The sequence below is a fragment of the Corvus moneduloides genome, chromosome 2 (assembly GCF_009650955.1).
Source record: "Corvus moneduloides isolate bCorMon1 chromosome 2, bCorMon1.pri, whole genome shotgun sequence".
Taxonomy (NCBI): domain Eukaryota; kingdom Metazoa; phylum Chordata; class Aves; order Passeriformes; family Corvidae; genus Corvus; species Corvus moneduloides.
In genome coordinates this window covers 110,205,711-110,217,878 of record NC_045477.1, presented here as the reverse complement: position 1 = coordinate 110,217,878, position 12,168 = coordinate 110,205,711, and the positions used below count along the sequence as shown (strand labels likewise).

At 36.7% G+C, this 12,168-nt stretch overlaps 1 protein-coding gene across 6 annotated transcripts in view; it reads left to right on the top strand.

Annotated features, from left to right (window-relative positions):
- KLHL15 (kelch like family member 15) overlaps positions 1–12,168 on the top strand; it is a 28,518-nt gene that overhangs the window by 8,736 nt on the left and 7,614 nt on the right. For all 6 annotated transcript variants that reach the window (XM_032100835.1, XM_032100837.1, XM_032100836.1 and 3 more), the window contains one exon: positions 3,800–4,511. In XM_032100835.1, coding sequence (XP_031956726.1) covers positions 3,807–4,511 — 705 coding nt within the window. In that variant the 5' untranslated portion in view covers positions 3,800–3,806. The remainder of the gene's footprint in view (positions 1–3,799; positions 4,512–12,168) is intronic.

Below are 12,168 nucleotides of genomic sequence, written 5' to 3'. Positions count from 1 at the left end.
GGAGAAGTCTTACTGGTTTTGTGTTTACTTAAATAATCCATTAAATGCTTGCTGTTTGTGAGGAAAAATATTTTGATGTTGAAAACTGTAGATTTTCTAAAAGCAATATCAGCAGGAATGTGAAAAGAAGGATTAAGTGACTTAAACACTCACATTTTTAAAACATTCAGAAATAATAATTTCCAAGTGTTGACCACTTTGTTACCCTTGTAGACATTTGTGGCTGACTAAGAGTTTTAAATATTTTTAAGGAATAGCCAGTTGTAGGGAGATGTATAAAATTGGAGCCCTTAAAGGTGTTCCCTAAACACAGGTGGGTTTTCTTTCTCAATATTTCAGTGATTCCTGCCTTGTTAGATTGAAAATTTGAAGGATAGTAACATATGATTTTTTTTTTGCACGTATATTTGTCTTATTTATATTTAATCAGAATTAAAAAGGAGGTCGCAAAAAAAATTCCCCACATCAGTGCAGTGTCTGTGCCAAGCAACAGAATCACAGGTTGACAGACTAGTTGAGGTTATAAGGGGCCTCTGGAGATCATCTGGGCCACCTGCAGGGCCACCTAGAGCCAGTTGCCCAGTACTCTCTAGTGCTGGTTTGGTTGGGGGGTTTGTTTGTTTGTGTTTTGGTTGGTTTGTAGCTTCTGTTTGTTCATGGGTTTTGTTTGTTTTGGGTTTTTGTTTGTTTGTTTGGAGTATGATTTACTTGTTTTGATCCTTAAAAGCAGCACTGGAGGTGCATCTACCACATGCCTTTGCTTAACTTCACTTGCCAACTTTTCCTTTTTGCTTCTTTGAGGGTGGTGAAAGAGGCCTTTCTTTTAGGGCCATCCTGTGTACAAGTTAATTTCTCTCCTTTTATTTGTGGAGTACCCATAATGTAATTATCTTTCTCAAGGGAAGGGCAAAGATGCTACTGTGTGTTTGGAGCTTGCTGCCGTGGCTTTTTTATGTTGTTCAGGTACACAGTAATGCACATACTGTTTTGAAGAAATCCTCTCAGTGATATTGCCTGTGTGATGGGATAGCCCATGATTTCCAGAAGAATATATATTGCTTCAGCCACCTGGGGAATGTTGCTTCATTTTTGACTTTTTCTCCCCCCGCTATACAGTTGTGTTACTCTGTTCTCGTTCTCACATTTGCAAATTCCAACTGTCCTTTCCTGTTTTTAACCCTGATCATGGAACTGATGCCGAGCCAAGTCTTAGTTGGTCTCCTGAAGCACTGTAACTTACACAGTTTTACTGTCTGAGAGTCCTTGTAACCTCTGAACCTCTTGGCTGACTTCAGATAGCAGTCAGAGTTGTTTCAAGTCTCTATGTTTTATGAAGATGAGTGGCAAGTGATCATTAAATCTGTTGAAGAGGGAAGAGTGAGGTATGAGCTCAGCTATTATTAAACATCAGAGAACTGGGGATGGGAGGAGACGAATTACAAGTGCTCCAACGAAAGAAGGAAGAAAGCTAATATTGGTGCTTACCTTTTTATTTGATATGAGAAATCCAATTAGAAAGCAAAATCCTGTAAAGTCAGGCTCTATGCTTCCTCTTCAGTTGGTTGCTTCTTTTTGAGGTGGTAAGAGTTAGTGAAGTGCTTCTTTCCTCATCTGCTTTTGTGTAAGAATTGGCAACAACTAAGAAAAATATCTGATGGTAATTTTTCTTTCTGGTAGGCATTTGATGTTGAGGAATAAGAGTTTCACAATATGAGGTTCCAGAGCAGTTTGCATGTTTCTTTTTGTCTTCAGTGACATTGAGGGGAAGGTGCCATCATGAATACTGGTGAGAAAGTGATTGGATTATCATTTTTGTTCTTGTGCTCCTGCTCTTACTTTCAGGAATTTGAATTTTGTGAGAAGGCCTTAATTGTAATGAACACTCCCAGCATTGACTTTATTTTGCACAGAACCCATTATTAGGCTTCAGCAGTGTGGGAGTGGTGCTAATTCCATGAGGTGTGGCTACAAACACCACTCACCAGATTAGTTTTGCACAGACAAAGGGTGTCTCCAGTTTGATTTTCCAGGATGGTGCTGAGGAGTGAAGGAGAGGAGATGATTATCCATTGATGAGTCTAATAAAATGCATTCCTGTTACAATGGCAGCAGCCAGAATGTGGTACTTGAAGAAGTGGGGGTAAGTGGTAACTGCTCCCTGAGGCTGTGAAACGTGGGCCACTCTAGAGTCACTTCTGGATCCATATACTTGTGTGAAGTTTTATGATGTTGAGAATCTGCAGGTTTTTCTAATTGTTGGTATTATTTAGCTTTTCATGTGGGTTACCAGTACCAAAACATTATTAGCTTTACTTGTTATAGGAAATTCAGAGTTAAATGCAACAAATATCTGAGGGAAAGTTGCAGTGTAATTTAAGGTGGGATGAAGAGGAATAAAACAAGATGAATCAATTATAATAGTAAATTAATGTCAAATAGGGAAGTTGTTGCTCTTTCTCTCTCTTCCTGCTCAAGTATGTGCCCTGCCCTCTGCATCACGTTGGTTCGTGTGCCAAACCCCACAATGTCAAGTCAGAAGTCAGCTCACTGGGAATCAGAAAGATGTCTAGTTTTGAGGTTTTGTGTGTGCTGGGGAGTGGGGTGGTCATGTTTGTTTCATGTGTCTTTTTCACGTCTGTCCCTCCCTGCTCTTAATTTATTTTTTAGTCATGTTTATGAGTTGAATGGACTTTCTGGAGAAGCCAAATGAACCCCAGAAATGGCTCAAAGTAGGCAGCAGGAGCTCAGGTCCCAGAATGAGACAGAGAAGGAAAACGGCGTGTGCTGTTGTCCTTTGAAGAATTGTTAATTGGTTCAAGCTGCCTTGTGCAACTTCACCATACATAAACCCAAGGAAGTTGAGCAACATTTTGAGAAATTTCTGGATTTTGAATAGGTTTTTATTTTGATTATTGAATATTTATCTTCCTTGACTTTAACAGGGTAGGATCCTGCTACTCTTAGATTTCTTTTTGGTTTATTTACAGTTTAATTATAGCTTGCATAAGTAATACTATATCTGCAAATGCTTAATGAGCAATTGAGCTTCACTAAGCCCACAATACAGAATATTATTTTTTGTGACTTATTCCTGTCAGTGCTTCTTATTGCCTTAGTATTTTGTACTTCATAAATCTCATAATCTAATATTAATCACTGTAGTAAGAAACAGGGGGAACATGATGGGACTGTGTTTTTACAGGAGAAGTGAAGCACACAATATCAAATAGTATCTCTGAAAATGTTCATTTTCCTTTAAATAACTTTTGAGTAATTTGACATAGATTTTAGAACATAATACTTTTTTTTTTTTTTTTTTTGATCATACCACGTGCAGATCTACTGAAGCTTGTTTCTGAAGTTAAGGAAATTTGGCTTCCTTTTTGAAACCTTTGCTATTCATGAGTGGGTGTTTTATTGCTCCCCTGAGATAAATTCTTTAGAAAGATTGATGGAAGGGAGAGGAAAAAAACCATGACAACCTTTTTAGTTCATTGTATGACCATGAATTAACTTGGAGTAAGGAATCATTTTGGCAGTGTTGCATAGTTATTTTTGTTCATTACCCTGTCTTTGAAATGAGAATATTTGGTTGGGGGAGAAATATTTAAAGTTTGTGTTTTAAGTTTTTTCCTAAGTTGATTCTTCAGCCAGAGAGAAAACAAAAAGAATGGTAAAGACTTTTAAGTCCTAATCAAAGCAATCTGAGTTAGGATTTATCTGGTCAGGAAGGGCTTGTAATATGTTATTAGAAATTATGATTTATTTTTATTTTTTTATTTTTTTTTCTTCCCCCCAGGTGATTCATGGCAGGGGACGTGGAAGGGTTTAGCTCCTCCATCCATGACACCAGTGTCTCTGCAGGATTCAGAGCACTGTATGAGGAGGGATTGCTTCTTGATGTCACACTTGTCATTGAAGACCACCAATTTCAGGCCCATAAAGCACTGCTTGCCACCCAGAGTGATTACTTCAGGATTATGTTCACAGCTGACATGCGAGAACGAGATCAGGACAAAATCCATTTGAAAGGTCTGACAGCTACAGGCTTCAGTCATGTCCTCCAATTCATGTACTATGGAACTATTGAACTGAGTATGAACACTGTTCATGAAATCCTTCAGGCTGCCATGTATGTCCAGCTTATAGAGGTGGTAAAGTTTTGCTGCTCTTTTCTCTTAGCTAAAATCTGCTTAGAAAACTGTGCAGAAATTATGAGACTTCTGGATGATTTTGGTGTAAACATCGAAGGAGTCAGGGAAAAATTGGATTCCTTTCTGCTAGAGAATTTTGTGCCACTCATGTCCAGACCTGACTTCCTTTCGTATCTGAGCTTTGAGAAGCTCATGTCTTACTTGGATAATGATCGTCTGAGCAGGTTTCCAGAGATAGAGCTGTATGAAGCTGTTCAGGCCTGGCTGCGCCATGATAGAAGACGCTGGAGGCATACGGACACCATCATTCAGAACATCAGGTTTTGTTTGATGACACCATCCAGTGTTTTTGAGAAGGTTGGTGCATTTGAAAAGCAATAGGCAGGATTCATCATTTAGCTAGGGCAGCATGCCAGTAAATAGGTAAGATTCCTGAAGCTATGAGAAGGAACAGAACTATAGCGTTTATTTTTCTAATAAAGAAAGGCATAGAAGGCAAACATCTAAAAGTATTGTCTTTGGTTATTAGACAATAATACCTACAGTGGCGGAGAACAGGTATGTTTGCAGTACATGCTTATACATGACTTTATATGGAAAAAACATTTTGAAGTAAGGTCACTTTTATCTAGTTTAATTTCAAACGTTCTTAACTGTTTTCCACAAGTTGCTTCTTGCTTTCCAGAGGCTTTAGACCTGCACATAATATGTAGGGTATATGTTATAATAATTGTTATCAATATAATCAAAAATAGTGACTGTAGTTCTTATGTGGCTTAAGTACAGGGGAGGGTTATTTAAAAATGAAAAGTAGCATCTGCTCTTAAATCTGCAGAGTGTTTTTGTTGTTGTTGTATCCTCAGTGCTTGTGCTGTTACACAGCAGTTAGAAGTAAGCCCCGATCCTGCAAAGTTACACATACGCTTGGTTGTACACAAGACATAACACAATCAAAAAATTATTGTGTCAAATGTAATGATTTACTTTAAATATAAGAGGACTCTTTGTAGCAGGTCATCTTATAGTTCAACTGTTCATTGTATGTAGTAAGAGGTAAAAGAGAACTTGCTTTTTCTACTCTTCTGTTGAAGAACAGACAAAAATATATTGGTTTTAGTTCTTGAGAATCTCTGAATATTTGTTAACAGTAGAAAATTACAGTACTTTGTAATCAGTTCTCTTGCAGGTTAGTAACAGTGTTCAGGTTAGGAATTCCTTGAGCTGTGCTGTTTTAACAATGTTAATTTTGTGTGATAAGATACAACTTCTGTATTTTTCACCTCTCAGCAGATTAATAGGAGTTCAGACCCCATGTTTTTTGTTGTGCTTCTTACAAATTAACCTCCCATATATTTTTACTTTAGTGTCTAGTGAATATGCAGAGAAGGTTGTATTGGTTTTGGTGGTTTTAGGGGCCACTGGATCATCCAAGCAGTAATTCTTATACTTATTTCAGTTTCAGATTATAAGAGCTATTAATTACTTCAGACTAGTGAATTTTTATATTTTGAATTTTTTTCTCTGTTGTGAACTGAGTATAAGAAATAATAATACATAAAATATATTTATGATGCTATATTAAACTATAGATATAAAATAAATACCTAAACATATTTTAGAGCACTAATGTAATGTTTATATTGGGTTAAAACATTTTTAACTAGTAAGAGCTAGCTAATGCTACAGTCTGCATTGTAGTGTCTTGTGTCTTTTAAATAGCGCTTTTATCATATTATTACATCATTTAAGCTCTTCAGTAATAAAACAGAATTTACAACATACTTTTCTGAGGTTAATCTAACAGGGCAGGATTTGTGTGAGACTGCTTCAGCCCTATGAGTTTTGGGGATACAATCTCAAGCATCAAGCTGTCTTCAGTTAAATTTCTGTAAGTGAAAGTGTATGTTGGTCTTCAGCATTATATTTGGGTATAACTTCTGGAGTTGGTTTTGATATTGTTGGTATAAATCCTGCATACAGTGCTTCTCATGTTTTATCTTCACAGGCACAATAGGTACAACTTCAGGAGAGACGTTTTCAGCATCCCAGATTATATGTCTACATGTAAAAGCTTTGTCTGTGAATACCCTTCGTGTTAATTGTATGTGGGAGCAGAGAAAAGCCAGTGCAGATTATGGAGTGAGACAACTCAGCAGAGGGAAGCAGAGCTAATTATGTCATTTGTTACTGCAGCTAGGAATGTATTTGTGTTCTACCCTGGCTAGAGAGTATTAAGTTATCCAGCATGACAAGTGACAAAGGACAACTGCAGTTGCAGCCAACATCAGAATATAGAACACTTTATTTTTTTAAATAAAAGAGTGCGTCTGTTCACTGTTCTGGCAGTAACCCAGGGAGAGCTTCTTTCTTCTCTGTGTGGAATGGGGAAATAGTGGTAAAACTGCCTTTTTTGGAGATTCACAAACGGAATCCACCCTTTTCCTGAAGCCAGCACATACTAAATGCATAAATGTACCAAATAAAGTCTGAGTTTGACTCTGCCAGTTCAGCTAACTCTGTATTTGCTACACACTGGCTGGCTTGTCATATGTACTTTCATGTAATCTTTCTAATGGACATTTCTCAGATGCCTGTCACTGTAGTATATAAATAACTTATATAACTTTGCAAGTCATGATAAGGATACTTTCGGCCTCTCAAGCCATTCTGTTCCTTACATCATTTTTTTGGAGAGGTACACAATTTATAAATGAAATCAGTGACTCTAGATTAACACCTGGAGTCTGATGTGCGTTTAGAGTGCACAAGTGAAGGTACAGCCTGTTTGCTTACTGCAAACTGTCCTGGAAGAATGGCTTCTGAAGTATGAGTAGATACTCCTTTTGTTCCTCAGCCCTTAAAGTACATGCACATGTATGAGAGAAAATGGAAAGATAATCCAGTAAGGATTTAGGGAATAGTTAGAAAGTGAAGGCAAAGTGTTTGGGGAAAGCACAAGTTTCACTGTCCACTTTGTGCTTTCATTTTTATGAAACATGTCCATGGCTCTGTAAGTCTTGAGGAATTTTGGAGATAGAAGTTGGAGTGCCTTTCACCTGGATCATTGAGTTAATCTCCATGTTACTGGAGGCAACCATGTAATGATCTCTCTGATAAATATTGCTTAAGCTCCATTTAGTTTCTGTGTACTACTCAGATGGAAATGTTGTTTCAAAACCCGTGTCCTTAAAATCCAGGGGTTTTTTATGTCCAGTCTGTAAGGTTTGTTATGACTAGCCCATGCTGATTTATAAATGGCAAGCTTAAATGAAAAACTTACTAATCATTACATTCATCAGCTTCTGGTGTAGAGGTACGATGCACATTGTCTTTGAATATCTGCTGTCCTGTGCCTAGAAAATAATAATTTTTGAGAAGATGTCATTGTAATTTTATGTTAATGTGACTTTACCTTTCTTAAATGTGTTGAATTTCTTTTTTTTTTTCCCATTTACCTCCATGTCTAGTAGCACATGTGTATCTACTTATACAACTTTGTCTGCTGAAGCTTATAATAAGAAGTGTGGGTGAGGTTAGGGGACCCCTCTTACTGTAGATAGGTGCTGTGCTTAATATTTTTGGATGTTAAGGTTATTGTTGATTTGAATAGATTTCCTAGCAGTATTTATTATGTGCTGAGCTTCTTAATTGTGGCATATAGATCGTTGACTCCACTCTGATTTGAGAGATTAGATTTAGACTCCAGCTTGACTTTGATGAATTCAGTTTTTAAAAAGGAACAGCCAAGTAATCAATTTGAGGGCATTGTCCTTGCTGCACAGAGGCTGTGCCTTTCTATGGTTAGGCTGAAATTACTTAAGTGATTTGTAACACTTGTAGAACAGTCCTTCAAAGCCCTTCACTGGTACTGACCAGTTCTCATACTGGTTTATAATTGTGATTAGAATATGGTCAGAGATAAGTAGATGTGAAAATAATAAGGATCTTTGTTAGCAGAGTTGATGGACCTTAGTTTTTATTCAGGTTAATCTCTAGTAAATTAAGTTTGATTTTTTTTCAAGAGTAAGAATTTGGTCTTTAAAAGTGTGATATGGATGCCATCATTGTTCATTGGAAAGGTGGAACATTACTTTTGTACTCCTACTAGCTGAGTTTCAGTTGCATCACATGCACATTCAGAATTGGCAGGCTTAGAAAACTAGCACAATAAGTTAGAATCTTTAAAATAGGTCTCTGTTTACATGACTAGAGGTGATTAAAGTCACAGTATGAGCCATGGAGATTTTTCTGTACTTTTCTTTTTGTTTGTCTTTGGGGTTTTTTTACCAGTTCTACAGAAGGAAGCAAGTTAATATCCACTCATATAATAACATTAAAATTTAGTTGCCAGGTGCACAAATAATAGCTGTTTAGTTTGGGCAGTTCAAAAGAGGCCTTTCTTTCTGCTTTTGAAAGCTTTTTCTTATAAACCTAAGTAAAAAGAATACAAATAGAGCCGTAACTATAAAAGGTTATGTGAGGATTTTTTTTTTTTAAAGCCATATACTGAAGTAAAACATGTTACAGAACATTTACCTTGCATTTCATTGCTCTTACTGCAGCTTATTAATTAGTGTAATTTTTTGGGGGGAGGAGGAAAGTTAATGAACGTAATATGGGACACAGCTGGTCTTTTGTGGAGATCACTTTTCAAATTAGAAATTAATGGCTTAATTTTTTGTTTTACTTCTTCATATAATATAAATGGAAGATTCTGAGATTCCCATAGCTGCTACAACTAGAAAAGCATGCATTGCAATACAGCAGAAAAATAGGCAATGATTAAAAGCTGCATTAATTTGGAAAGCCAGCAGTTTTTATGGAGTGTTTCACTGATTTAAAATGAAGAAGAGAAAATGCATTAAAGCTCAAATTTACTGTGACTGGAAGGATAGTGGTGATTTTGGTATTGACTGCCTAGGGGGTGAGTAGAGGGGTGGATGTTTTTAATTATTTTTACATCTTTTATTATGGAATGACACATTTGATTTAGTTTATGCTGTTCTCAGTCTGTGTAGCTAAAAGTCTGACTGTGAACCACTGTAACTGGTAGTTAATACATTGAGATAGTTCTTATTCTCCATCTCTGCGTATCTTGAGGAAACTCTTACATTACATAAACATGTCCCAGTATAACCTCTTTAAAAAGGTTTTCTCCAGAAAATTAAACAAAGAATAGGAAAGAATGTAAAGAATGTAAAAAACCACACAAGCAAAGCTTTAGCACTTTGATTAAATTCCATTTTTTACAGTAAGACTGGGGTTGATAAGGAAGTCCGACTTAAAATGCCTTTTTGAGACCCTTCAGCAAGATAACAGAACAGTTTTTCTTTAAACTTCAAAAATGCTTTGAAGCATTTATATATTTTTATCAATTCAGAGTTGATGATGTACTCTTTAGGAATGCACATTTGTTTTGCTTCAGGGTTCATGATGATTAATATACGTTTCCATCTGCTTTGCAGAAATCTCTCTGTTCTGCTTGAGTGTTGGTAATTATGGACACATTCCTTCCAGAGCTTCTACATTTGAACTTAACAGGAAAATTGGTCTATTGATAAGCACTTAGATATTTGCTGATCACCTTCTTGTTGCTACTTACAGGTAGTGGCAAAGCCTACTTTTGAAAGCTGAGGGCTTTCCTTCTGCATGTTTTGGGTGTCAGATAGAAATTCCCACAAAAGGCCATGTGCTTTCATCTGCTGACATGCACAACTTACAGTTGTTTTAAACACCAAACTACCTAAAGTTTAATGTTTCTCTTTTTTGATTTTACACACAAGTAATGACAATTACTGTAATATTGTTTGAAAGTGTAGGCAGAGGGTTTTCCTTACTGTGCTGAACAGGGCTTTCAAATAATTCTGGGATATTTCACAGTATGACTGAAAGTGGGCCAAATGACCTACTTTTGCTTTGTTTTCATTTGCATCAAGCAAGCATGAGCAGTCTGTACTTTCCTAGGCATATCCTAACATTCATCTTAGACCATCCTTTGAGCCTCAGCAGAGGTACTGCTCCTGTGAGAGGCAGTGTTGTGTTGGTGAAAGGTGGATAGCTAAAACCAGGGATATTTTTCCTCAACAGCCAAGTCTAGGAACGTTCCAGTTACCTTTTCTTACCAGAATCGAGGTAGTCAATCACTCTTGCTTTGTGGGATTTTTTTTTCTGCATATTTTAAGAATTGCTAGTGCTTGTGTATTTTCATGTTCACCTCTTCAAACTTGTGCATGTTGAAGCTTCCCCATGAACTTCAGTCACAGAGGGGTGTTAATAACTGGGAGTGGCATTTGCTCCTTGATGTCTTTTTTGTTTAAGGTAAGAGATTGAGGCTTTGCTTTGTCATGAGTGCCTTTGTCAAGATAAGCAGTAGTAAACAAATAGATTGATTCCCTGGTCATGAGGGTCTGTCTCTGGAATTAGAGACACACCTTGTTTCCTTTGGCATGCTCTCATGGGATGAGATTTAGGTTATGTGAAGGAGTAGAGTGATGAGGATGTAGGCTTATATTAATTCCAGTTTCTGGCTGGCATTCCAATTTCTAGATCTAATGACAGAGTTGTAAATGTTGAGGGAGAAAGAAAAACATTTTCTATCTCTGCCAAGCTTTATTGGTATGCTTCACGATGTAAGCATGTTGATCCTGTTGTCTTCCATAATTATCCAAGAAAGCCTGAACTGCATATAGGTGGAACAAAGATAATTTATATTTTTATTTAATTCCAAAGAGGATAGCTCCAGTTTGGGAATACCTGAAGTAGTCCTGCTGGTTTAGAATTTGAAAGTTCCTTTTAAAGATAAAGTAGCCCAGCCATGGTTCTTTGTAATTTTAACTTCTTTTTCATTTTTTGTAACCTTTGTATGTTATCATTTTTCTGTTCTGTGGTTCTCCCTGCCAGCATGTTTTCTGTAATTTATATTCAGTCTTTTCAGTCAGGCAAGGTATACAGTTTATTCTAACAAGTACCATATGAGCAGATCTTTGCATGATATATTCTTTATTTGCAACAAGAAAATAGAGCTGTTGTTCCCAGAAGAGTTTGGCTTACTGTGAATGTTCTGTAAGTACCATACCTGAGTAAACCATTTTGCTCCAAAATAGATTCTGGCAAAAACAGTAGGAAGAAGTTGGACATTGCTGCAAGAATAATATATGTGATCTGCCTGTGACCATCCTCTTTTTTTAAAAACAAAGATAAATTGAACTTGTCAAAATTAAAGTGGAGGAAAGAAAAAGCGTAAATAAAAACATCAAGTTACTGTCACTCTTGAGCTATATACACTGCTTTACAATAGTAGGTTAGTGTTCAGGGGTTTTTTTTGAAATCTGGTGTTTCAAACTGTCTCAACTGTGCAAATTATGTTCAATAAGAACAGTTCAAAAGATTTTTTTAAAAAATGATTCTTTGACAGCAGAATGTCTTAATTACTATACAAGGAAGAGATGATTAACAGACAGCTAACAAAATTTTAATAGTATGTGTTTATGGAACAAGCAGCTACTTTATTCACAAGGTATAAAGAACATTAATTTCCAAATTGCTTTCCATATATGTCAAAATTCACACCACCAACCCTGAGGCGTTTTTTCTTTGGGACAAAGAATAGGAGATGGGGTAAAAGATACTTAAAAATAGCTTCTGGTGTTACCTTGTGGTCACTTGAAATTTCAGAGTGGCCTCAGATTTTTTTCAGAGCATTGCTTCTTCTTTGGAGCTGGTAGGTACTAAAGGCTTTCAGACTGTTTGAAAGCAATCCAATTTTGTGTGAAAGAAACTGGGATTTAGGATCAAATCTGATCAAGGATTTGTGGATTTGGCAACGTCTAGCAGGTTTTATTTGTTTTAGAAATGTGATTCAGAATGCTGTGTTACACCTGACTGTACAGGAAGAGTGAAGCCTCTGAAGAGATTCCCACAGTGAGCTGAGGATGCCTGGAGCTAGATTAATTAAAATGTTCAAGACAGGGATGTGTTTTGGAATGGTCTCAGGACCAGCCTCACGCACTTAAAT